Source organism: Hemicordylus capensis, chromosome 4 (assembly GCF_027244095.1).
Source record: "Hemicordylus capensis ecotype Gifberg chromosome 4, rHemCap1.1.pri, whole genome shotgun sequence".
NCBI lineage: Eukaryota > Metazoa > Chordata > Lepidosauria > Squamata > Cordylidae > Hemicordylus > Hemicordylus capensis.
Window position 1 is genome coordinate 139,247,751 of NC_069660.1, and position 27,230 is coordinate 139,274,980.

At 39.8% G+C, this 27,230-nt stretch overlaps 1 protein-coding gene across 7 annotated transcripts in view; it reads right to left on the bottom strand.

The window, feature by feature from the left end:
- Positions 1–4,452: 4,452 nt before the first annotated feature.
- The window catches only part of NEK7 (NIMA related kinase 7), a 115,954-nt gene continuing 93,176 nt past the window's right edge, over positions 4,453–27,230 (bottom strand). For all 7 annotated transcript variants that reach the window (XM_053245249.1, XM_053245253.1, XM_053245252.1 and 4 more), the window contains 3 exons: positions 24,668–24,762; positions 18,481–18,594; positions 4,453–9,823 (listed from right to left, as the gene is read on the bottom strand). In XM_053245249.1, the coding sequence (XP_053101224.1) occupies positions 9,713–9,823; positions 18,481–18,594; positions 24,668–24,762 (320 nt within the window). In that variant the 3' untranslated portion in view covers positions 4,453–9,712. The remainder of the gene's footprint in view (positions 9,824–18,480; positions 18,595–24,667; positions 24,763–27,230) is intronic.

Consider the following 27,230-nt stretch of genomic DNA (forward strand, 5'->3'; position numbering starts at 1 on the left):
GGTACAGAAGAGGGCAACCAAGATGATCAGGGGCCTAGAGCACCTTTCTTATGAGGCAAGACTACAACACCTGGGGCTTTTTAGTTTAGAAAAAAGACGACTGCGGGGAGACATGATAGAGGTCTATAAAATCATGCATGGTGTGGAGAAAGTGGAGAGAGAGAAATTCTTTTCCCTCTCACACAACACTAGAACCAGGGGTCACTCCATGAAATTGATTGCCAGGAGGTCTAGGACCAACAAACGGAAGTACTTTTTCACACAACGCGTGATCCACTTGTGGAACTCTCTGCCACAGGATGTGGGGACAGCCAACAATATGGATGGCTTTAAGAGGGGTTTGGATGACTTCATGGAGGAGAGGTCTATCAATGGCTGCTAGTCGGAGGGCTGTGGGCCACCTCCAGCCTCAAAGGCAGGATGCCTCTGAGTACCAGTTGCAGGGGAGAAATGGCAGGTGAGAGGGCACACCCTCAACTCCTGTCTGTGGCTTCCAGCGGCATCTGGTGGGCCACTGTGCGAAACAGGATGCTGGACTAGATGGGCCTTGGGCCTGATCCAGCAGGGCTGTTCTTATGTTCTTATGAAGCCACTTTGGATTACACTCATGGGACTGAGGGAAGCAGCCCCTCCTTTCTGCTCTCAGGTTTGCTTTTGATGCAAGTTCACATGGCATGTCTCTGTGTTTTCCTTCTAACCAATGGGGGAGGGAGAAATTACTAAAAAGCATTTCTGCATTTCTAAAGAGAGTCTATCTCTTATCATGCTAATGATTCTATGTCAGTGTCTCTCCCTATTTGCTCCAGCGTTTTCAGAAAAAGTAGCTTAAAACCAGAATTTTAAAAACCCAGAAATAACTCGAGATAAGCTAGAATTCACAAGACAAAGCACGATTTGTGTGTGGAGTTGGTCCAACGATCTCAAAGGGACTTCGGGATAAGTCTGGCTGGTGTGTGAACGCACACACATGCTCCCGAAGGAGATTCAGGGTAGAAGCCCTGTGTGTAAAGCCGCCAGCCAAATTATTTGACTCGGCCAACCTTAAAAGTGACAGCAGGTCATATTAACAACTGAAGCAGCAAACAGATAGAGAAGTTTAATATACTTTACAGTATGTGTTGTTATACGCAGGGGTTGGCTTGCATAGAAACAGGAAAATCAATATGCCTCCGTGAAGTCAGTGGGATGCATCTATATGGGGTTGAATTGCTTTCTACAGAGGACAAACAAAACCTGTACGGTCAAACGCTGATGAGAAAGGAAAATATTTAAATAGCTTTTAAATAGTTAGCTGTTAATGTTCGTTCTTTAATAAATGTTTAGTAATTGTTAAGACTTCTAGTGTTTTCCACAGGTCATTAGTTTGCTTTAACCCCGAAGAGATAAACATGTGTACAACACATTAAACCATGGTTATAAGTGCATTCCTTAAAATGTTTTAAACAGAGTGCAATTTACAAGACACACATTTCTGTTCAACTTGAAAAACAAATCTTAATCACTTATAAATTGAATGTAAAAGTATATAACTACTTTGCAATTTTAAAATGTTTCTTAAAAAGCACAGTTCTGAAGGAATGTATCTCAGCATGTTCCTGTCCTATGTTAAAAAAAACCGCATGAGCAGGACAGAAATACCAGCAGGACCAATTATGTGACACAGCTAGCCTGCTGTGGGGTTGGAATGGGGGCAGGCAGGTCAGTCCATCATCATTTCCACTATTCTGTGGTCAGGACCATCCCTTGTGCTACTACTGTGTGGCCCAAAGAAATACTGATGATAAACACGTTCTAGTAAGAACTAATCTGCCTACTTTTCTTTCACTATCCCTACAACTGGACTAAATTTGGTCCAAATCAGTTAGGCAGTTTACAAGTTAGCCCACTTGTGCCTCAAACGTTCACACTTCCACCATCTTCAATTGGTGTGGATGACATCATCCCAAACTATGGGGCTGTTCCCATGATCAGGCAAAATCGGGCTAGGGGAGTCTAGCCAAATTTTGCCTGATTGTGGGAGCCGCCGGGCTTGCAGGCCAATCTGGCCACCCAGGGATGGCTCGACGATCGTCTATGAGGAGAGGTACATGAACCCGCTCTGACCACAGACCCGCCCGAAGCTCTTCTGACTGATTGTGAAAAGAGCTTCCTTGTTAAATAAACAAATTTAATTGTCTGTCACATTTATCCAGCAGGTGTTCAAGCTGACGTATAGTAAAGCTAGTTTCACTAGTTTTAGTTAGTAAAACTAAGATTGCATTTAAAAGCAGGGCCGGTTCTAGAAATGTTGGGCCCCCTCTTTTACATCTAATTTTCTTTGGGCTAAAAATTAGGGAGGTTGTCAGCACCTTAATCCCTCCCCTGCCTCAGCTAAATTGGCAACAATCTAGAACAAAAGAAAAAGAACAACAGCCTCCAAGCAACTTCTCCTTTCCTCATTTTTATTTGCCTCATTTTCATTGCAGGGTTCATCCAATGAAGCTGATTGGCAGGAGATTTTAGGATGATTCACATTGTGTGTTTCATTAATCCAAGGAACTCAGTGTGCATTAAGATCCTAGGTTCAATTTTTAGCTGCAAGGTTCTCAGGTTGCAGAGTTGAGGAGGAGCTGCAAGCATGGGCATAGGGTCTATTGGACAAGGGGGGACAAATGCCCCCTGGCCCAGAGGGTCAGGGGGTCCATAGGGCTTGGGGTGCACCCCACTGCCACCTCCCTTTCCTCACTGGGTACTGGTGCCCTGCAGCTGGGACACATGAGCTCTATCCGAGCGTGATGGGAAAAGAAGCACCATGCTGGGACTGGGCTTCCTTTCTTCTCCCTTCCTCCACACTTCCTCCTCCCAGGCAGCAGACTGCCCCTTGCCGCTTCTGGCTGCCGCAGCCATGCTGCCCAGCCCCAATCCACTGCCACCACCCTGGCAGACACAACCTTTGGCATCCTGCACCCAGCCCATGCTTTGCACATGTGACAGTGGCCCCATAGCTCTGATTTGCCCCCTGGCCACCAGGCTGCAAGAGCTACCACCAGTCAGGACAGACAGTACCGGCCTAGGTTGGCCAAAGTCCTGACTCAGTGCAAGGCAGCTTCCTATATCCATGGAAAATGTATAGGATAGAGCCTGTGCTTTGCACACAGAAGTGTGCCAGCGACTTCAGCTCTTCACACCTAGCATCATCCTCGTCTGCCTCATGTCTCCTCATGGGATATCCGGAGGCCCGCTATCCTTCCTCTGGCCTCCCTGCTGCTGCGCTGCTCACCGCTGCAGCGCTTGTCTCCGAGCGCAGTGAACAGGGCTTCAGCCCTTATTGTTTGGGGGAGGCCAGGAGAGAGCGTTCCTGCCTCCCTCCCCCTCCCCCCGCCGCTGTCCCTCCCCGGCTCCAAGGAAAAAAGGGCTCATGTCCAAAATCTCTTTGTTTTATTCTAAGGATATGCAAAATGTTTCAACTGGAAACAGGCTGTTCAAGTGCCTTGATGTTGAAACAAAACACCTCTTTTGAAAAGGGCCTGTTTCAAGCTCAGAACAAAACAACCCCTTTTCGAGTTGGAACATTTCAAGCGCCAATTTGTTTCAACAGAATGTTTTGTCCATCTACATTTTGTTTCAAGCTCGAAACACACACAATCCATTTCGTGAACAGCCTATTTTATTCTGTTCTGCTGTTCCTTTTACTTTGAATCTTAGTATTGTTTTTAAGTAGTTGATTTTATACTTATTACAAGCTGCCTTGAGGTCAATTGCTTCAAGGCAGACAAAAACGCAAAATAAATAAATAAATAATATATATATACACACACACACACACACACACGCCAATACAATTCTAAAGTGGGGAGGCACTGAAAAACCAAGAATGTCTTCAACGTCACCATGAAATTTGCATAATTTATACATTGAAGAATTCAGCTTCTCTTAGTATTGAATTTTGGAGGTTTGTTGTTAATTTACAATGTTCGCAGCCTTCACTTTGTTTAGGGAATTGTGGAGAGGGGAAGGGAAGGGGGAAGAGAAGAATGGGTTTCACAGTGGCAGGCATGTAGTTGTGTTTTTGTTGCATAGCTATTGGTGCTCTCTGTATAGATTCACTATAGAATGTGAACATATCGTAAGATTTGCATACACAAGGAAGATTGGTAGATGAGCTGCACAGTTGCTATGATGTAAATAATGTTTCTGCAGTTTCTCCATTTCCTTTCCTTTCAACACACTGATTGTATTATTGAGCAACTAGAAGGAAAGGATACAGACTAGGTTCTTGGAATCAGCGGCAACTATCTTGGGGAGGTTATAGAAATTTATTGTTAAAGCACTTGAATACATTTATTGTTGGAACTTGCATTTTTAATAGGGCAAGTCAATTTTCTAATAACTTTAAATAAATTGTTCCATTAGTTAGTTAACACTTCTCAGTGCATCTTAGTAAGCAAATCTTGAAGAAAAACATCACAAAGGTTGTTGTAATTTACAATATATTTAATTATGTCTATATCGATATCATACAACATACATTTTCAAACAAGAGTACAATCCTTGCGTGGGTGTTGGAAGCACAAAAAAGAAAATATTTCATAAAGTCAAAAATATTACAGTACTACTGATATATAAAGCTGACAAAAATTGTACACATTTTGGCTATCAAGTAATATATTCATTTCAAAAAATAAGCACTCTTAATGCAAACAGCTTGGTTAATAAATACAGTAAATGTTAACAGCAACATCTACTCAGTGTAGAGTCCAGGATAGTATTTTCCACTCGTGCTGAAGAAAAAGTTAAGGCATTTATTAAACTGTAAGAGTAATTCAGAAGTATACATGGTTGGATATTTTAGCCCTAGATGACCCAGCAGTCAAGTAAGTAGTTCCATTGACTCTTTAACAGGGAGCACAAGGGAATCGCATAGTATGATCCCCAATTAGGACCAAGCTAGAGCTCAACAGAAAGGAGTCCCTGTGAAAATAATACTATTCCTACAGCACTTTGCCATACATTCCCTGAGACTGTTTCTTACGGTCTCCTTTCTTCCACCTTCCACCATGTTACTTAGCTAGGAAGCGGACAGAATGGGTAGGATCATATGGCTCAGTCTTCCCATGGTTATTTGCCGATAACTGTAATTAGGAACATTTTCTTTCATGTACAGAATCAGCATCAAGTTTGTAAATACAAAGTCAGTGAATTCTCTCATATTCCCATTTTGTAGAACATAGACCATGAAGAGATCTATTGAGAGCTAAACCATGTTCTACACAAATGCAAAGAAAGTCAGAGTGTGAGTGAGTCACTCTTTGTCCCAATTCATGTTACCACTAGAGGCGTAACTGCTCCCATGCTGCTAAGTTGAGATCTGAAGAAAGGAATCCTTCCCCTAAGGAGCGGTGATGCTGGCACATGAAATTACCATGTTGACACTTTTGAATATATGCATTTCTTCCTCTCAGTGTTACCAAAGTAGCATAAGAGCAGCAGTACTACCACTAGTAACTTTTGAATCTCCCCACCCCCACCAAGCTTTCCTTTGTAACATGTGAAGCAGGACTTCTGCATCTAAGGTATGATCACTTCTGAGTCCTGGCTGGGACGGGGTTGGCAAACAAAAAGGTTGAGCAAAATGTTCACTGGGTCTATTGACAGGGCTGTCATCATTATAGTGGGCCATATCCTAACCTTAGCATGCAGGGAAAGTAGTTCTCAAAGAGGAATTCCCTACTCCCTCGTTCCCATAGCAGTCTCTTGGAGCCTCTGAAAATCCATTCCTGAGGGTGGCAGATGGAAGTCTTCCATTCACACAAATCCAGGTTAAGATACAACCTATAGGGTTTGCTCTCCCAACCAAATGGGAGTGGGCTGGAGGAAAGGCATGCTCTTACCGTGTGCCTTCCAGATGACCAGAGCCTCCTTTGGGCTCTACAGCTCATTCACCCACACCAATGCCACAGCAGCAGTGTCCTCCATGGCTGAAACTGGGGAATGGGGTCTCCACATAATCCACAATGCATTGTGGAAGCAGTGGAGAGGCAGCCCTCAGTGCTGCAGCAGCTCTCCTCTCCCTGGCCACTTTCCACATAACCCATTGGTAAAGCAGCCCAGGAGCAGTTTAACACACACTGGTGCTGCAGATGACTCAGAGAAAAAAGGGTAGGATGGCTCTCTTTGTGTCCCAACTCACTTTTAACCTGGGCAGCAGATCTAGATTCCCCAGATTCAGAACTGCTGAATCATGCTGAATCAGTCATGCTTGCTACCACAAGACCAGCTCTCCTCTCCTAATATTGACATAACCTTAGCCAATATTTCTGATTTCAATGACTTCTATTTGAAATATCTGTACTACCATCTTTTTGTTGACTTTTGAAATCAAGTTAACTGGTCATTTGGCATAATATACCCTACATGAGCAACACTGAGAAAAATGCTTTTTTATTTGTAAACAGACAACTGTTTTGCAGATAAATTATCTTAACATAACTTCATAATTATTGCCAAGCCTTTACAAAACTGTTTTCATTTAGAAGCAATTTCTGGCTGAAAAAAAGCATGCATTTTTACAATGACGTGAGCATAAAAGCTGCAATCCTATACATGCTTACTTTGGAGCAAGCCTCAGAGAACTCAGTGAGATTTACTTCTAAGTACATATTCATAAGGCTACCTTGTAAGAGTATCTGATGCAAGTCTGTTACTGCATTTAATGCGGCGGTTTCTGGCCCCCAATCTTATGAAATGTTCTAATGGGGGGAGGCAACCCATAGCTTAAAGGAATGACTGAATAGTAATACAGGGCCAAGCAATTATTAGCATAATTTTAGTCCCATTCATGGGGCAGGGCAGGGGGTAGGAACATACATGATTTTCCTAATAAACTACCATACTGCATGTGTTAGGTTGATCCAAAGCCAGCAATGCAAAGTCTCTGGCTCAGGCCTGAGCAACTGTGACTCACCAAGCCAAATGCACCCCTATTTTGCTTGTTGGCTAAGGTAAGGGAATTCTGAAATAGACAGTAAGCCTCCATACACAGCTGTATTGATTTAAGTGAATGACCATTAGACTTGATAGGTCACAAGTTGTGCAGGCCTCTTCTGGCTGCAGATCATGACCTGAGCTGCTGGACCTTCCTTCTTGCCTGAAGCCAGATCTTCAGCTGGTCCAAATGCTTGGAATATCTCTAACACTGCTGAGATCAAAACAATCCATCCAAATGAAAGCAGCTCTCAGGTGCTCCTTTAGTCACGAGAGGGTCTACATTCTTAAAGCCAGCACTTTTATAAAGGTAATGCAAGCATGACCGATTGTCAGCTGAGGAACCCATTGCTTTCAGCCAACTGAGCATGTCATAAATGCAGTGGGGGCAGGAGTATGCGAGCAGACACCATAACACTATTCTGCCCTTATACTGAGCTGCAGAGGTAGCATGTGTGATACTTGCATTGTCCCTTCTAACCTTAAAGACCTATGGGTTTGAGGCCAGAAGTGGGAATCAGCTACATGGACAGCTTTTTTGGCACTGCTGTGTGTAAACAAGGTGATGGTATGGATACTGGGGTATGGTTCTCCTTTCTAACCTTCAAGCTACTGAGGGAGCTTATAATGTTGAGGAAGAATGCTGCATATGTAGCTTTAAGTTAAGCAAAGCAGCACAATGGAAGCGCTTCTTCAAATGTAGCTCCCACAAAAGCACAACAGCAAATGGATGGAACAGTGGCTGTGGGAGTATCGGGGCAGCGTGCACGTGTGTGCGCATGTGTATATAATATATTCACCTTACCATGCATGCTCTTATGGTAATGAGTGTAACCAGAGGAAAAGTAAAAATGTTGACTGCATGGTGAATTAGTAAGAGATCTGTGGTTTACTATTTTCACATACTGCAGTCTTTGTTTATTATCGCTTTGCAAGTACATACTGCACCTTTCTGTGCCACACTATCCATAAAATTCACATTGAGGACCAAAGGACGGTTTTGACACTTCATGCATTTGCAGACTGTATGGTCTCCAAAGATTATGAGATAGACTTTCTTAACAACCAACATTTGTAATCACAACATAATGCTCTTTCACGTCACAACAAATGTTGGTTCAGACCCATGAGTGCTTTATCCAAACAATTAAGAATTTCATTTCAAAATACAAGGAAAGTATTAGTATGTCTTCATTTGAAAAGATAATGGAGGCTGCAAAAAAATAAAGCTCTCTTTTTAAGCCTCAGACTTGCACTAACGTTTTACGGAAAAATACTGGTTTTAAAGTTAAAGTTTTTTTTTTAAATCACAAGGAAGTAGATGTTTCTACTGTAAAACACACAGTTCATATCAATTCCCAGCTGCTGTGCAGATTGTCTATTGCTAGGTGGTTTCACTTTATGCAGCCACAACACATTCCTGTTGCTGATTTGCAAAGAAAGCCATGTGTTGGCCACTAGCCCACATAGGGAGCCACAGCACACAAGCAGCTTGCCATATGGAGCAGCTGTCATGAATGTGTGACTTCAGGTGGTTTCTACATGGCAGCTAGTTTACATGAAAGTGCTCAGAACACAAAGCAAACTTGGAGTAAACTGGACGTTAACATCAAATCAGACATATACTATGGAGGAGAAAAATCACCCCAATAATTTATTTTAAGGGGGGAAAATGTACAGAGAAACATAAAAGGGTAGGTCTTTGAAACAAATCTCTTTAAGCCCTCATCTCTCAGAGATGGGGTCAGTCAAAGCAATGTGCCCTCATAGAAGGAACCCATTTACAACAGGAAGACACAATTAAGCACTTGCCAGACCCATTGATTCTACATGCTTAGCTCTCCACTGAAATAAAAGAAATTTGGAAATGCTTGGCTTTGTGCAACTCAATTTTGAGAGCTCTAGATTTTGAGAATAATCCAAACAGAATCCTAGGCACTGTACAAAGACACAATTCTCTCCCGCACACATCAAGCAGGTTCCAGAGGCAAGGCACTACATAATACAAACCTTGAAATCAATTTTTGGTGTAGGACAATGTACAAGGATAAGAAAATGACAGGTCACCAGGATTCTCCCGTCCCCCCCACCCCCGCCCTGTGGGATCATTTCTCTAAAAGTTATTCTTTCACATTCAGAAGCTGCATTAGTGCTCAACAGCCAATAAAATGGTTTCTATCTACGTTTATCTTGACAAGAAAAACTGTAAACTATATAATTCATTTTAAAAGGTCCTATTAATTAATTGCCTCTGGGGAAGGGGGAAAGCAACTATACATTCACTAAAGAACAAGAAATTCACTAATTGTGCTGATTCATCACTTATGTAAATGATCAAAAACTGAGGAACAGATTCAATAGGTTTGCTTGTAGGACAGGTATAACATATACAAACAAGCAAATCTGATATGTATAACTAAATATCAAAACCATATCAAAAATTCTGCCATTCACACAATAACGTATGTGAAATTGCATAGCTTTTCAAAGTAATACTGGACTGCCCATTTCTTTGTTCTGCTTTCAATTTTCAGAAACGTTCTATGTTTAAAAAAAACAAAACAAAAAGGTTTATTATATAAAAAGTATTCTTAAGTTATAAACTCTGTGACAAAAATTGTTAAACACGCTAATTGCAAACAACTAAATTTTAGGCAACAGATAGATTGCAGAAAAGGTAGAAGGATGTTTGTATAACAACACTTAAATATTTCCAGGTTGCTGTTCTCTGCATAAGCTGCCGAGTCTTTTAGCTGCTTGCAGTGTGTGCATGCATACGTTTTGCTACATCATAAACATAGGTTATGTCTGGTCGCTTCTCCGGATCTGGATTGATGCACATATTAACTAATTGCCGCAGCTAGAAAAGAAAAAATAATAATATGTAAAGAAACAAAAGCACATACAAAAAGGCATGGTGACAGTTCTAATCTTTGCGATACAATTATTCAGCACTCCCCTCTCCCAGGTTTTTAATTAGACATATTGAAAAAAATGTAGTAATGTGGCAATAATACATACAACTTCCAAGGTGCATACTCATAAGCACAGTATTCTTTAAACATTTACAATATTGGATAGTTACATACTTTCTACCACAGCCCTATAAACATGCCTACAGTTGCCTCACTGGCCTCCAATATTTTGTTTGCATCAAAATTCTGTGATAAATGAATACAAGTTTCCTATAAAGGTCACAATCTTAAAAAATTAGGTCTGCTTAAGATCACTGGCCAGCATCTTGACTAATGAAGTGTGGGTGCTACATGAAAAGTGCTGGTGCTGCTGCTAAGTTCCAGACTAATGCAGAACTGGCATTTGGGGCAGGGTGGGGTGGCTGGATCTTGCCAATTTCCTGTTCTGCTGGAAGCACTCTATCACCTGGAAATATGTCCTTGAGAGCTGCACAGCCAGATATATATTTATGGGTAGCACAGAGTGCTTCTGGGGAAAGAGGAGGTCATCAAAATTTTCCCCTCCCCATAGTCAAATCCATCAGCTGCTTTGGTGCTCCCTCATGTAGCACTCATACTTCATCAGTTAGGATGTTGGGCACTGTTTTCACTGGGCTTATTGACCACCATCCACCACAGAATTAGCTATTGATAACTTTTGTTCTTCCATGAGGTAAGTTTTATTTTCAGTTCGTTTGGCAGGATTCACATATAACTAGATCAGAAGAAGGGTTTTATTTATGAGCAACAGACACTGAATAAACATGGGCCTCACCAATTCTGTGTAAACCCGAGACCCATATGAGGATGGGTCATGCCCATGTTTTTCAAAGCTTGCTACCACATGAAGAATGCACTTAGCTGGATGCTTTAAACTCCCTTCCACATAAATCTTCTCATGGGAGCTATGGGAAAATACAACAACTTTGTGGCAGGAATTGTGCGAATCCACCCTGACTCACCAAAGTGCCTAGTACAGGCACCAGAGTTCGTAGGATCTACTTTTTCTCTCCTTACTGTTTTCAATATACAGTTGCAAAATAGAGCAATGGTTGACTCTGGAAATAGGTAGCTCCTTATTATTAGAGTACACATTGAGTTTAAGCAAGACTTAACTTCAAAGTTCACAAATCCAGAAGGAGATGACCCAGGATGCAAAAGAAAAGCTACATAATCTGCTACAGAAAGATGCAAGGGGATGATATATTGCAGCTGACAAGAGTAGTATATTGGTAAGCTTAGCCAAGAGGCAGTCAAAGGCTGAACACTTTGCAGACTGCTTATGTGGTAGGTAGGCAGTAGATTTCTGAGAAATGAAGGATTCTGTTCCACAAAGACAATCCTTTTGGGCAGATCCTGAAGCCTCCCCCAAGGAAACAGGTAATATTTCATGCCAGATACAGGTCTCTACCTAGGGTAGATAGCTGTGGCATGCATGGAATAAGACTTGGCATTTATTTATTTTCCATGTTGAAATGGGTTGTAGAGCAGGAGGAATGATGTGGTATCCATTGCACAGGCTGCCACACTAAAGGGGCTTAAGCAAATATAAATACACACACACACACACCACAACAACAACGAACTGTGAAACATATGGGAAGGTGTTGGGAATTCCCTTTTAAAAATTGAAATTACTATGCATATAGCACCATTCATGTACATGATGCTTTACATAGAATGAGAAGACAGGTTCCTGTCCCAAGAGACTTGCAATCTATAAAATGACAGCATGGAGATCATGGATGAAGAGGTAAAATGTAATCATCATCATCATCATCATCATCATCATCATCTTGTGATTATTAGATAGTCAGCAATATTTCCTGAAACCATTCTCTTGAGTCTCTAAAAGAAAAAAGTAAGAAGATTTAGTCCTGATGAGGATGGCCAGTCTATGCTGAACAAGCAGTAGAAAGCAAAAAAAAAGAGAAAGAAGGAGTTGCATTTGCTCCTGTTTTGAATGCCTAACATGGGGTGGGGGGCGGGCGGGGGAGAGACACTCACAGCTGAACTGTTTCTAAGAAAACAAAACAAACTGAGACTTTAGATGGATGTCATGAACTTTCACGTTCACAGGGGAGAAAGCGGTGATGCGGACTTCTCTTAAATCTTTCAAAGTATCATCGATGAATCATTTGTCGAAGATGAAACAATGATTCTCATCCTATTGCCCAAATACATGCTATGACCCTGAAGCATCTATTCTAAAAGCACAAAAGAATGTTATACACTCTTTGCGAAGATGTACAGAAAGATGACCTCATAACCAAAGAGCCCAATACAGGATTACAATACCCCCCTCCCCTACTGCAAGGAATATCTATTTCCATAAAGCCATTCTATTAACATGGAGCATCAGTAGCACTTGGCTGGCCTGGGGGACTGTCATGTGAATTAGGCTGAGCTGAGATTCTGGGATAGAAATATATTCTAGTCAGGTATGGAATGACCATCATGATCTACTGAAGGCAGACTGGGACATTTCCCAAGCTGGGGGTGGGAAGGGCTCCAGTTGCATCCCTGAGCAGCATCCTTTTCCGACTCTGCTTATTCTCCTTAACCTCCTCTGTGAACTTAGCACAATGACAGTATTTTGCCTGGAGCTTAGCCTGGTAGTGGGGAGCAGCGGGACACATTTCTTTTCACTTTAACAGGTTTGTCAGTCTCCAAGTAAGAAAGGGGAAAAAAATAGTGCTCCTCAAGTCATAAAAAAGGACGGGGGGGGGGAGGCAAGCCCGTGTTTGGAAAGTCCTGGTATTCACCCTATTTATGGTATAATTTACTAAAAACCTGTTACTAAGGACCTTGTGATTTTTTTCCTTTTAAGCATATTATCATACAAAGCTGCCTTACACCAAGTCAGATCTTTGGTCCATCTAGTTCAGTCCTGTCTGCTCTGAGTGGCAGGGACTTCTCTAAGTGTTAAGGCTGAGGTCTTTCCAAGACCTGCTAGAGTATTTTTTTAACTCGAGATAGCAAGATCTAATTAAGATCATTCTGCTTACAAAGCATGAGCTCTACTAATGAAACGTGGCCCTTGCACAGAATGAACACCAGGCATATATTTGATGAGATAGATGGAAGTTCCTTCTGTATCACTATCCCAGAAAACACTGGTGCCAATATTTCCACAAGAGGCTGGGAGGAGCAGTCTCAGGGATTCCCATTGAGCATAATGGGACCAAGGAAATGGGCTGCAATCTGGGATGTAGTTCAGAGAGGGCAATGCCTATCCTCAGCTGTAGCGAAGGACTCAATTTCACCTCTCCTTCAATATACCCATAGAAGTGAAAGGATGTTATTCTAAGTGGAATGGAAATGGAAGCACTGTGCTTGTGATGCTTTTGCAATGAGGGCAAAATATGCCTTTCCAACTCTGACACTGGATGTGCCCATAATAAGTACCCTCAATGTTCTGAAGTTTGAACCAGTAAAAAAAAAAAGATAGATAGATAGATATTATTGAAGTCAGAGAAAATGGAAGCTTTGTCTGCTTCTGTTATCACCAGGATGGCAGATCTGAGGAACTTGTTCTAGATAGGTACAAGATCAAGAAAGCTATTTTAGTGCAACATTCTGCTCCATAGAACATAACAATTTGTTTTTGAAGACTGATCAGTGGTTCAAAATCATCAGGGTCATTCTCAGGTTTGTGAAAATATTGCATATGAACAGAGTGCTCCTGATCACACAGATGACCAATTCACAGGCATCTAATTTTCTTGATTCTTCCTCTTCAGAAAAAAAAAGGGGGGGGGAGGGGATCGGAAGAACTAAGCCTCTGTGTGGTTGGGCATTTGTGTGGAGCAACCAGACATCTTGTGTACTTAATTTCTAGCCATAATAATTGGCAGTGCTTAATTTTCACCCATAATAACTGGTAGTGCTTGTCCCAAATGGAGGCGAAAGAAAGTACAAGTCTCAAGTATTGGGAAGATGAGACTTGGTTTACACCAGGGCCATACAGATGTTATGTGGGACATTTCCAAAAAGCATAACCAATAAACAGCTGGTTCATGCAGACAAGCACATTACTTGACCTATCCATCATTTGATTACTCAACATTTAATGGCTCTCGGGTAAATTTATGAATCGTCTCCAATGAAATGTGTGTTTTGAGTAGACATGGAGAAATATAGAAGCCCTCTAAGTGTTGATTAAATTGTGCTAGCTTTTTCAAATCATCTTGATGCATCAATGAATAGCCAGCCCTTATTTTTCTGTGTTCTTATAACCACGCGTCCTAACTTATAGAACTTCCAAAATTATTTGGCAGCCCAGACACACCTGTCTTGATCCACAATATTAGAGCCACATTGTGAGCATAAAGGAGAACAGCAAACTTTGGGGGAAACAAATTAATTACAAGTGAATTATTTCACATCATCATTAATGGATAAAAGGGGCCTAAAGGAAATCCTGGCAAACTCATCTGCTAGTACAATGTCATTAATGAGTTGACCTCAAGAGCCAGCACATATCCATATACTAGATTTTGATAGTGTCTGTTTGCAAAAATCAAGGCATCAGCTTAATGCACTGCACTCAGAAATTTGCAGAAAAACACTGCTTAGTTGGTTGCCTCCACTCCACAAGTCAAATGATTTAAAGCAGCAAAATTATTTTTAAAAGCAAAAACAACAAATTCACCCAACTTGCAGTAAATGCAGGCTATCTTTGAAGGTTCTGTACTTAGGGGATGGCTTCAATATACTGCTATAGATTTTTTTAAATTGAAATGGATGACTTAGCTATTGGATGGATTCAATATATTGAAATCCTTCAGTTCAGCTGCTGAGATGTTATGGAAGATTTGGGAACACTGCAACTGCTCAGAAATTGTTTTTAAAGCTGACAGCACATTCGATTTGGCTATAAATGGAATTGATGGCGAGAAGAAGTACAAGGATGAGGCAGCATAATCACTATGGTAAGCAACCATTAGACTGAGTGAGTCTGAATGGTTTGTGACTTTGTGGCATGTGAATGGAGTGCATGAGTAGGGTGAACAGAAGTGTATGCGAACACTTAAATGGAGAATGCACACAGGTCTGGCTTTATCTGCCTTCTGTGAGTGGAAGAACTTCTTCTCACACATTTGTGGCCACATGCAATTCGCCAAATCCCTTCCCTTCTGCAGTTCCTTGTGCCACATACCATCCTGGTCCTGAGGTAGTTCAACCCTCAGTAGTATTATTTTCAGAGGGCTGGAGAAAGGAAGAGAGATAGATGAAAATTTTCCATTTTTCTTCTGCTTGTAGAACACAGAGATTGAATACCCCCCATTATAAACAAGAAACCTGCACCTGACCCATAACCAATCCCTATTAAATTAGATCATGTGCTGAACACACATGTTCAACGCACATGTTCAAAATCAGTTTCTGGTGACATGATGCTTTAGAAACTTGTTTAAATACTATTTAAACTACTATTTAAACTACTATTCAGTGATCAAGGGGTTTTTTAATATTCTGGTGTAAAAGCAGGCAGAAGCTGATACAAAGCTATTTTATTCCTTCATCAAATTTATTCACATAAAAAATTCAAGTGGATTTCGTTGTTCAGTGATCCCTGAACTCAACTGCTCAACTGAGTGCACTTTTCAACCTGAATAACGGTTTGAAGTCTAAATTTTCTAGAAATCTTTAGGATGCTGCTGCAATCTGACAGATACACTCTAGCCTATTTCTTCTTCTGCCATTGCAAGTCTGTACACAAACTTTCACATTAAAACTATATTATTAGAGAAAAATATTTATTAGGATCAATTTGGGGGTGACTAACCAAAGTGATAACATCTCCTCTGCTGATGCCACTTAAATATTTCACTTCATGTCTTAAGAAATTATTTCCATACTTACAATAGGTAGCACAGTTCTTTCTCCCGAGAGTATTGTTGTAAAGCAAAATGGTTTTAAAAACAAGGGATGTTAAAGTAAACCTCCCTGTTTCTGAATGGAGAAAATGCAACATGATTTGTTTTACAACTCCCTCCTCAAAACTGGAAAGTATGCAGACTAAGTAATAAGTAAGTAAGTAAGTAAGTAAGTAAGCAAATAAATAAATAAATAAATAAATAAATAAATAAATAAATAAATAAATAAATAAATAAATAAATAAATAAAATGGTGGAAGATATTTCCCTTTCCCAGTACTGAGACCTTCTATCGGGGCTGGACTTTGATATTTGCCCCTCGGCTGAGAATCCATATATCCAACTTCACACTTAGCTGCAGTGAAGTAGCCCTGCAGGCAGGCCGACTTCAACGAACCACTAGTGGTATCATCATTAAAATCCTGCTGAAGGTCACCATGGCAACCGCCTGCTGAGGCTTCACTGCTGCACTCGGCATCTCCTAATCAGCTACCATGTGAAATGCAAATTCAGACAGTCTGAAAATTAGTCAAGAAGAATAGAGGATGAGGATGCAGATACGTGAAATATTCATGCGCTTCGTGGAAAAAGGAAGACAGCATGAATGACACAACAAAGAACGGCCCCTGACATTCTTGCTATCATTTTGCATTATTGTTCACACCCTACTGTATTTCTAGGCCTCCAGTTTTGAAGTTGCCTATATGAAGTGCCATATTTATATTCTGCAAAAATGTAATAATTAAAAATGGCCACTGAAAAAAACAGTTAATTGGGGAAGCTACATTAAGGATATGTTGCATGCACTATCTAATGGATAGGATCATCACCACTTCATAAAGTCATTCTAAGTTTTTTTTTTTTTAACCCTCTCTATTTGAATTGCCACAATAATAAATCTATAAGAACCGTCACACTAAATATGACGGGGGTGGGGGGAGGGGAAGAGACAAAAATTTCCTGGACCGCAATCTTTTATTAATAATCAAAAAGCAAGAAATTCAAGGTTTAGAATTACAAGTTACTCCCCTTTCTGGAAGCTAAACAGTACAAAGCTTTAATACTTACAAAACATATTTCAGAAGGGACGTTTATCTGCTTTTCAACATAATCTTTAATTCATGCAACTAGAATAAGTTGCTATCGCCTTTGTTGGTTTGCGGTAGCTATTATTTTACCTTGTTCAAACTTTAAGAAAACATTTTGGTACATTACAAAGGAAAAGTAGCTATAGACACGTATGAACATATATGCACTCTCTCATATGCAAAAGAGGTATACACATGTTTTCCTTATGCCAGCTCATTTCTTATGCTGATGTCAGTAGTTAATGAGAATGTATTATACACCGTTATTGTTCAGTACATGCTACTGTTTTCTGTATACTCTTCAGTGCATTTCAAGCAAAAAGGATGATCATTAGCACAAGTTTGCACTGTGGGAACAGATGTACATTCTTAACCCATGCCTCTCAGGCCATGATCCTAGCCCTCATGGGCACAGCATCAACATGCAAAGGGGGTCTCCATAGGGTACAACAGTGCTCTTCCCCGCCCCACCACATCCCCTCAGTATACAGGGGATGTACACAGATACATAATGCACTAGTCTGCTACTGGGAAAGGTGGGGGGGGGGGCTGGCTGTGTGCACTTGCCATATCCATCCAGTCCTCTCTGTTTCCCTCAGTTAAAAAATGTAAACTCTGAGCTTGTGCACCTTGCCAGAGGGGAGGGGAGGGCTGGAGAGGATATTGGAAATATGCCTCCTATTCCGTGTAACAGTTGATACAGCCTGTGCGCATGCACACTGAGGAGGCAGAGGGGGAAACAGGCTTGGCTATGCATTGTGGGGATCCCTCCATGCTTGGGCACTGCCCCCATGCTGAAAAGGATAAGTGTTCCTGCAATAAGGGGCATGTCTACACTGCAGAAAACTCATTTTTATATGCACCTTCAATGATGATTAGGGGGCACAGAATGCTTGAGATTTGCTACCCCTTGCCAAGGTACAACAACCCTTTCACCTCAGCTAAACTGGTAGTTGAAGTAGAGCAAACAGGTGAAGATTCTCACTCTTGTGAGCAGCTGTCACATGGTTTATTAGTTATCATGAGAACACTGTGAGAGAATTAATTCAGAAAATCTCTGATAGCACAGATTAGTGACAATGTATCCCTAAAGGTGTATATAAAAATGTAAGACTTGTTTACCATGTTGCAGCAAATCTAAGCAAATAGTATTAAGGGCACACTGCAGTCTCTTTAAGTGATCTCTTCCTCACAATGTAGTTTAAATTTTAATCTCTTGCATGGGTTTGCAATTGCAAAAGACAGCCTGCCTTGAACTATTCTGAACCACATTATAGCTGTCCCCTTCACCACTAGAACATTTAAGCCGCTTCAAACCTGCAACTATGCTGAAAGGACACCACTCTTCCAAGAAGTCAAACTCAGGGTTTAGAACACACACCAGCACCCTGCTTAGTGCATATAAAAGGAAAATACCATGGAAAAGTTCTCCTGCACAAACCACAATGAAGTAAATGGGAACTGCACAAGAACACTCCTGTGCAGTAGACTTGGCTCCAGGTCCCAGTACCAAAAAATAAAAAGTGTTCACCATACAGTATCTGCTTTCACACCTCTACTCTCAAACAGTCCACACGAATGCAAGTTACTTACTTCTTCTGAATAGTGATCTGACGGAAGGGGTGGATAGTCACATTGTTCTATCTTTTTACATAGGGAATACAAGTTCATTTTGTCTCCATAGAATGGACTCTGCAATGCAGCCATCTGTTCAATGGAAGAAGAAAAAGGTCAGATATACTTTTTCGAGTTTGGCAAACTTACGTTGTATTCTGTTTAACTGAGGTTTAATTCTGAAGTCAGAACGTTTTTCGCAAATGATGACTTAGTAACACATTCCCTACATACAAAGACAAGGTTAAAAGGACATTTTTATAAAAAGTGATAAACGGAAATCATGATCAAGTCCTAATAAACTGTGCAACTAGTTCAACTAACCTAGGAGGACTCTAAGCTTGTGCTTCTCAAAGACACTCCCACACATACACACCATACTGCAACAGGAACACAACCATGGACGCTGAGAAGAGTTTCAAAAGCAATTTAAGTCATGACATATGGTGTGCTGTTCAAAGAAAAATATTAAAACTTGTACTGGGCATGTGGCAAACTCACAGGCAGGCCTAAAAAAGCTTGCTGAATCCTGGACATATTTGTCCTAAATGATCATCTATTTGTCTAGTGTACAGTATTTCCATTTACAGCCCAGCAGATTCCTAGGTTTTAGGACCGGTTTCAGTTTTAAAATGATGCCATCCAAAGTGGGCACAACTACCCATGCACACAAAAATATTATAAATACATGGATGGGACAACAATAATCATTTTTTAAAAGTTGTGTACCCTTTCCTTTGTCATTCAGGTTAACCTGAACAAAAACACTAGCTACCTCCATCAATCTGATACAATATTTCATGTTAGGATAGATTTTAGCATTCTCATTACTGTAGTGGATTTTTTTTTTCTGGATTAAAAAATGCAAATCCTTTTGGTTTTAATATGCATATACCATCTTGTGTCCTCTATTTTTAAAACAGATTTTTAAAAGAATCTGTCATGATGTTTTATTGCTGTTTGACTATATTTTTAGTGTAATATAAAAAAGCATCAACATTTAAGGTAGAGAGCAATTTAGCATTTTAAAAAGCAATTTGTTATGCATAAAGGATAAATGCTGCAATTCCACACCCCACTATACATACTGTATCCCATTGGAATAAAAGAGTCTTATATTGTAAGCATAGCATAGTTAGGCAACAATATTTTCTTTCACAGTTTAAATCCTCCTGAATATCCCATTTGGTGGACATCAATGTAGTTTTATATACAGTTACTATAACATATGTTTGGTAAGGCACTTTTTGGGGGGAGGAAGAGCAGCTTTAAAATAGAATTAGTGCATCTAATGCTTATTTCAATACAATGTTAGAACCTGACATTCCAAAGGCAAACAAATACTGTGATGAGATTGGTAACTTTAAAAGGATTTGTAGAAAAATGTTCACATTGCCTTCCAAACGCTTTAAATCTCTGAACCGCAGCAGCGTGAGCACTGCTCGGAGTGCAGCACTGCCCCAAAGTCAGTCACCCTTTTCTACATGTGCTAATAAGTTTGATTTTGGAAGGACAATGTGTACATTCCCCAGACAGGCAGAGTGTGTGTGAAACACGCTAGTCCATGCTGTGCTACTCAGTGAGCTTCAGCAGGGACAGGACAAGCTGAAAATGGCTCTCATCTGTCTTGTGGTCTTCCAGATAGAACATTAACTCCTTCACAGCCAAACACTACTGTTTTAGCCGCAGTAAGGAGACTCTGGAAAGTGAAATGCAAAGAGAAACACACACACATGCAACAATTTTGTTTCAAGACTATCAAACCCATCATAGATGTGTATGCTAATTAGATATCATAAATGCTCTATTCTAACACCCTCCTGCCCCACAAGACCAAGGAATTAAGGCTCTCAAGCATACCAGTTTTCAAACATAATATTAAATCTAAAAACAGCATAATTCATGCCATATTTTCTCTTTAAGAGCAATAAGAATCAAAGACAGAAAGCCCAACAACAGAACCTGTACATATGCAGAAAATTCAAAATAAATGCGGAGATAGTCACTCTTGGTACACTAGGTGTTCATTAAAAAGTACTTTTGTTTGAATGCTGCAGAGTGTTAAAAAAAAAAAAGGGAAGGAAGGAAGGAAGGAAGAAAAGCTGAATGTCCCCTAAGGAGTTAAAACAGGAATACTATATTTTCATGCATCTCCTGCTTTGACAGATGAAAAATGTCAACTGTCCTGTTTTTATTTTCAAGCTTTTGCACTATTCATCTGGTTCATTAGTGCATCTCGCTGCTGCCCCTGACAGCTGCTCGCCCTCTCCTCCCAGCAGCTGAATTTTTCAGGCTAATTTGATCCTCCACACTGAGACGATCGCTAGAATGATTGACTTGCTCCCTGACCTCCAGGGTCTGACTTTCCTGATTAGTATTCTGGGGGTGTCTGAGGGACGAAAGCCCACTGTCTGTCTTCAGGGCTGGTGGCAACGCGCGCTCTCTCTCTCGCTCTCTCTCTCTCTCCCTCTCTCTCTTTTTGGGGGAACTGTAAGCCACCAACCTACGACCCTGTAAGGATGCAATTGCAACGCTGAACAATAAAAGAAATGTGTAAAACCTACTTTTCCATGTAAAGGTCCATGTAGCGAAAGCATGGCATCTTGAGTTTAATTAGTAAGTCTACTTTGTTGCATATCAATTAAAACCACAGTGATTAAAGGGTTTTAAAGAAATATCTCAGGAATATTTGAAAGTCTAATTTGCAGAGTTTAAAATGAATCTTTTTTAAAAAAAATCTTAGCAGTAAAGAGAGACAGTAGTTATTAAACTGTAAATGATGTCCTGTACAATAGTAAGGAAATGAAAACAATGGAATTTTAAGTTTAGCTGAATGCTAATCAAACTGACAGAAGTTAACTGTCAAATTAAAATATTAGCTAAGACATTTACTGGAAAGGTCACTTGGAACTTTATGGAATTCTTATAAACATACTCCAAGTTTTCCTACTGTTAATCTGAAGAGAATACAAATATGAAATTAATGAGAAGATTTTAAAATGTACCTTATATTAAACAAAAAAGGGGCAAATCACAGTTTGGATCAAAAATCCAGTCCAAAGCATAATTAAGGTAAAAGACTTCTACACTGGCAGTCTTATCAGTATTAATAAAACAAAACTTGCTGAAATACAATTTATCTGGATTAACTGTTTTGCGGGAAAAGCCTGTGGTTTACCTTTACAAAGTGCTTTATTTTTGTAACAACTGGAATTATTTCTTCTGTTCTACAGAAACAATAGCAGAATGGATTTTGAGGAAGTAAAATCTGTTGACAGCCAAATCAAATTAGATTATTCAGTAATTTTAATGGGAGTGGAAGAAGTAGGTTTCATAATCATGAACCTTAACATTTATACCAGATTATATGCCAACACTGTGTATTGTGATGTTTCTGCTGTATGGTGATATGACTCATCTTTGAACTATTGGCTAAATCAGCAAATCTGAGCAGTGATTTCCATAAAATCTGAAACCCAATACCAACCTACTACTACAAAAAGAAAACTCCATGATTCCCAATTATATGCCTCCTACAACACATTGCAATGAGAAAGCACTGCTAATACAAAAATTTTAATTTGATAAGATTTATAAGCAGATGCTTACAGGAAACTCAGGTTACAGAATCCCTACACTGAACCCTATCAATCTGTAAAGAAATTCTGTACAATTTTATCTGATTACAAGCGATAATCGAATATATATATTTATTTATTCATTCAATTTATATACTGCCCTTCCTAAAATGACTCAGTGGTTTACATTCAAATTAATAAACACATAATAAAACAATTAAAAAAGCATTTAAATCATATTGAAACTCATTAAAATTAAAACTAGATATAATTAAAAGCCATCTAAAAAGATAGGTCTTTAAGGCTCTCCTGAAGACCTCCAAGATAATCCTTTTATATCCCCAGGGAGCACATTCCACAACCCAGGGGCAACAAATGAGAAGGCCCAATCCCAGATCGCCACCAGATGAACTGGTGGCACCCAAAGACAGACCCCTCCTGATGATTTTAATGAGTGGTGGGTATCTTGTAGAAAAAGGTGCTCTCAGATAACCTGGACCAAAGCCATTCATGGCTTTAAAGTTAATAACCAGCACTTTGTACTTTGTCTGGAAACATACTGGCAGCCAGTGCAACCACAGGCATAATGTGGTTTTTCCGGGATATCCCAGAGACCAATCTGGCTGCTGCATTTTGGACTAACTGAAGCTTCCGAACTACATATAAAGGCAATCCTACATAGAGCACATTGCAGTAATCCAACCTGGAAGTTACCAGCTGGTGTACCACTGTTTTCAGGTCATTCTCCTCAAGGAATGAGCAGAGTTGTATACTGTAATCTACATTAAGGCAGACATGTGAGAAGATCTATGCATGAACAGGACATTTCTTCTTTTCTGATAGAGCATTTCCTCCTTTCCCACTCTCCAAAACTCTGAACAGTCCCAAACATGGTGTTCAACATAGTAGAAACAGGGCCAGTGGCAAACTACAAAATCCCTTGGTTATGAGTAAGTGCATTCTAGATCATGATCTAGATCAGGGATTCTCAATCTTGGGTCCTCAGGTGTTATTGGACTTCAATTCCCATAATCCCCAGCCTCAGTGGCCTTTGGTTGGGGATTATGGGAGTTGAAGTCCAATAACATCTGGGGACCCAACTTTGAGAATCACTGATCTAGATCATGGCCTTTACAAAATCCTTGCAGTGGATACTGCCCAAAATAAATGAAATGTGAACTTTACATGTGTTACATGGATATTTTGTTAGAACATTTTTATTAATTCCAATTCTGCTTATTTCTCTTTGAGAAATTTAAGTCTATTCTAGATCAGAAATGAAAGCTTTAAAATATTTTAGGACCCAGGAACAATAACTCTTCTTCTATCAATTGATTTAAAAGAATCCTAGATTCATTCTATGAGCAGTATTAAATAAGGGCACTTGCAAAGTGTTTGGCCCGAACATCCACTTGTCTCCACTGGGGTTCTCCTAGGAATTAATTGATCCTGATGAAAAACAGAGGTTTAATCCTGCAAAAACACAAATCAAGCACAAATCCTGACACAGAACATTCAAATCACAATGGCTTGCAGTTGTTTGTAGGGATCTAATGGGCCAAGAAATTTTATTTCTGTGCAAGAGATTTCATTCTGGTGGTGAACTGATTTGTTTTTTTTTAAAAACCAATAAGCTTGTTATGAACTATGAACAGATAATTCACAAAATCCAGTTCTGAACTAGCAGGTGTTTATCCTGATAGTAAGCTTTAGTGAGTTCTGCTGAATCATGGAAGCAGGTGGTTTGTTACCTCACCTATGCGTTTGAGCTGGGAGGGCCTCTCTAGAGAGCATTTGGTAGGAGTTGTTTAGCCCAGTGGGAGAAACCTTAGGAGCAGCTGTGCACGTCCTGAAGGATGTAGTTGGAACTTGGTGATCTGGTTGATTTCTGTATAATTAACATTAAGCCACAGGAAAAGGTTGGCACTATAATTAGCATGTATGAGAGCAGGCGAATACCTGCTCACAGTATTATCTTCCCACGACCCTTTGGGTGCCGGGATGTCAGATATTAATTAATCGGACAGTAATAGTTGTAAAGGTTTTGGCAGCTCTATTCTATACAATTCTTTAGAAGCCCAGGAGCTCTTGTCCCACACTGGCTCCACCAATTTTAATCAGAAATGCTCAAAGTTTGAGGATGCAATACTTTAGGGTTATTTAAGTTTTAGTCAATAAAAAGGCAGCTGGCAATCAGTTCTAATCTTTGTGTGTTCATTGACAATGTTTCCATTTAGACCTACTATTTTGACAGTGCTAACCTTGATGCTGAATTTGTACTAATAACGATACAGTATGAAGACTGAATTTCTAAGTAAAAGTGTGATGAATTTTGCACTGTGATACATGGCAAAATTATCTCCCTGATTTTAGTGGAGCTGGATCAAATCCTGCTTATATTTAGGACTGAGGCACACAGTGTAGTTTTATCAACCTTGGCTGTAAAATGTCAAGTTCCTCCAATTCTGCTTAATGCTTACTTATCACTTAGGGGATAGCAGAAGCAAAACTGAAAAGCATGATCTTAAGAAAGGTTTAGAACTCTTGAGAAACCAACAACCGATTCATCTTATTAAAGTTGTCATTACCTCGTACAACAGACATCCTAGAGACCAGATGTCTGATTTAAAGTTGTATCCATTTTCATGGATTCTCTCAGGAGACATGTAATAAGGTGTTCCCACTACAAATACAGAAATATATTTAATTAATAAACAGATATTTAGAACAATTCTGCAATGCTTCTAAGCAACAAACATTCCAATATTTTGGTCAATTATGAAATACTAATTAAAACAAATATTAAGATAAAGGTGGCCATAAGGATGGCTACTGCAAATGAATATAAACTTCTGCATTTACAATCTTACTTGAAATAATTTGTTTAATTTTATTAAGTTAACTTTTATGAAAAACCATTTATACAAAAACAAAAATGATCAGCCAAGTTACTTCCTCACTTAATTAGTAACTCAGTTATATTAATCAATCACATGAAGGTTGCAATTTATACAATTCATTTTACAGTACCTATATCTTGCCCAGCTGCACTTATTTACTGCATAAACGTTCATCAATACTGTATAACTAATCGGGTATTTCATTCCAAAAAAAAATTATCTTCTTCAATAAGGCAAATCAGGCCCTTATCTCTAATATGTAAAAACTACCAATTAAGAAGAAATCATTGTTTTACTGTGGCTAAATCCTGCCTGAAAACCAGAATATCTAAAACCAGCACAAAACGTTACAGGAACCATTTCTGGTGTGTTTTTAAAATTAGATATAGGGCACTTCTCCAACATTTAAACAGTAATTCTCTTATTTAAGAGATTTAAGGGGAATCAATGGTTAATTCAGAAAGAAAGGAGGGGGGGAAGGAAAGTGAACTATTTTTATTTCTTCTTCTTCTTGGAATGCTTTGCTAAGATCAACACCAAAACCACTGAGAACTGCTTCATAGATGGCAAATTTTCGACTTGTATGCTGTCACTTCTGAAGTGTCATGTGTCTCGGACTCCTGATCCAGGTACTCATGGCAAAAAAGAACACTCTTCCTTGTGTCAGAAGAGATGGCGTATTTCCCCCGCTATGGAAACATCAGTGTGTAGGAAAAAAGAACATGTATAGAAGGAATCATCTTCCTAGGAATAATATAAATTCCCCCAAAGATAAATTTAAGTCAATGGAACTTGTTTCCAAATATAAGTGTTTAGAGTTGAATAGAACAAGACTCCAAGTTCCCTCCCTGGCTTCTCCAAGATAGGGCTGAGAGAGAGACTCCTGCCTGCAACCTTGAAGAAGCCACTGCCAGTTTGTGAAGACAATACTGAGCTAGATAGACCAATGTTCTGACTCATTATATGGCAGCTTCCTATGTTCCTCAGAGATTAAAACTCAAAGATTTATTGGGTATGGGTCAGAGTTCTAACACATCTATTTTTTAAATCATATATTAATATGAAAAGTCATGGTTCTAGACCAAAGAGGATTCTTTGACTTTAAAAGGTTATTTATATACTGCCTAAAATTATATTGGCAACCAGGGCCCATTCACATTTTAGAGCATCCATGTCCAACCCTCCTCTTTAATCACTCTACCTGGTGGCCACTACTGTGAGGCAAGCGGGTTCTATGTAGCCGCTCCCCATTTAGAGCATTCCTTGCTATCTGTTCTATGACACTACAACATCCAGTAGGAGAGTTTTGCTCTGAGGTGATGACTATAGATTAATCACTTAGTCCATGTGGCAAGTCAAACGCTTCATTGGGTGGCAAGGGCTGCCACATGGAAGAATTTAAAGTGATTGCAATGTATAGACAGCCCCCTAGGCTATTTCCATACTCATATTCCAAGAGGTTTTGACGCTACAGCTAGCTTGTAAAAATTGCTGTTAGAAAGAAGTATGGGAACTTAAATGATGCCATTTCATGCATTTTTAAGATTTGAAAATTATCTTCTTGCAAAATACTTGATCAGGAAAAGGCCACCCAACATTTATCAGCTGAAAAAAATCCACAAAGATATTACTGTGTTCTGATACTATCTCTGGTGGCAAAATGTGTTTCATAACCTAATACAAATCTGGCTTGTAACAGGCTATAGATCAGCAGCTTTTGCAGGTCTCACACACAGAGTGAGGACTGGATGGAGAAAAACTTCACGGACTCTGCAGGAGGCAGGTGAAAACACTAAGGTTTGAAGGCTCAGAGTTTACCAAAAGTAAAGGAACCTTTAACCAGTAGTTCTCAGAAACCTGCTGTTACATTACGGGGTTGAGATGAGTGTGAAAGATTGATGGTGATTAGGAAAAATAAGAACAAATGATTGCATTTTGCAGAGTTTAGCCTAGTCTAACACCTTAACCATAATACAAACTGAAGCTTTCAATAACTGCTTTCTGACTTCACACAAACAAATGAAAGCCAGAACTGCTATATTCTACTAAGATCAGTTCAACAACAAAGACACTGTAGGCCTTTTCAAAGGCTTTTTCTTTCACGCTTCTCAAAACACTAGAGCATGCCAGGGTTGGGGGGGGGGGGGGTGTCACTGAGCAAAACTAATTGGCAACAGGTACAGGATGGATAAAAGCAAGCACTTCTCCATTCAATGCATAATTAAGCATGGAGTTCATCCTTGCAGGATCT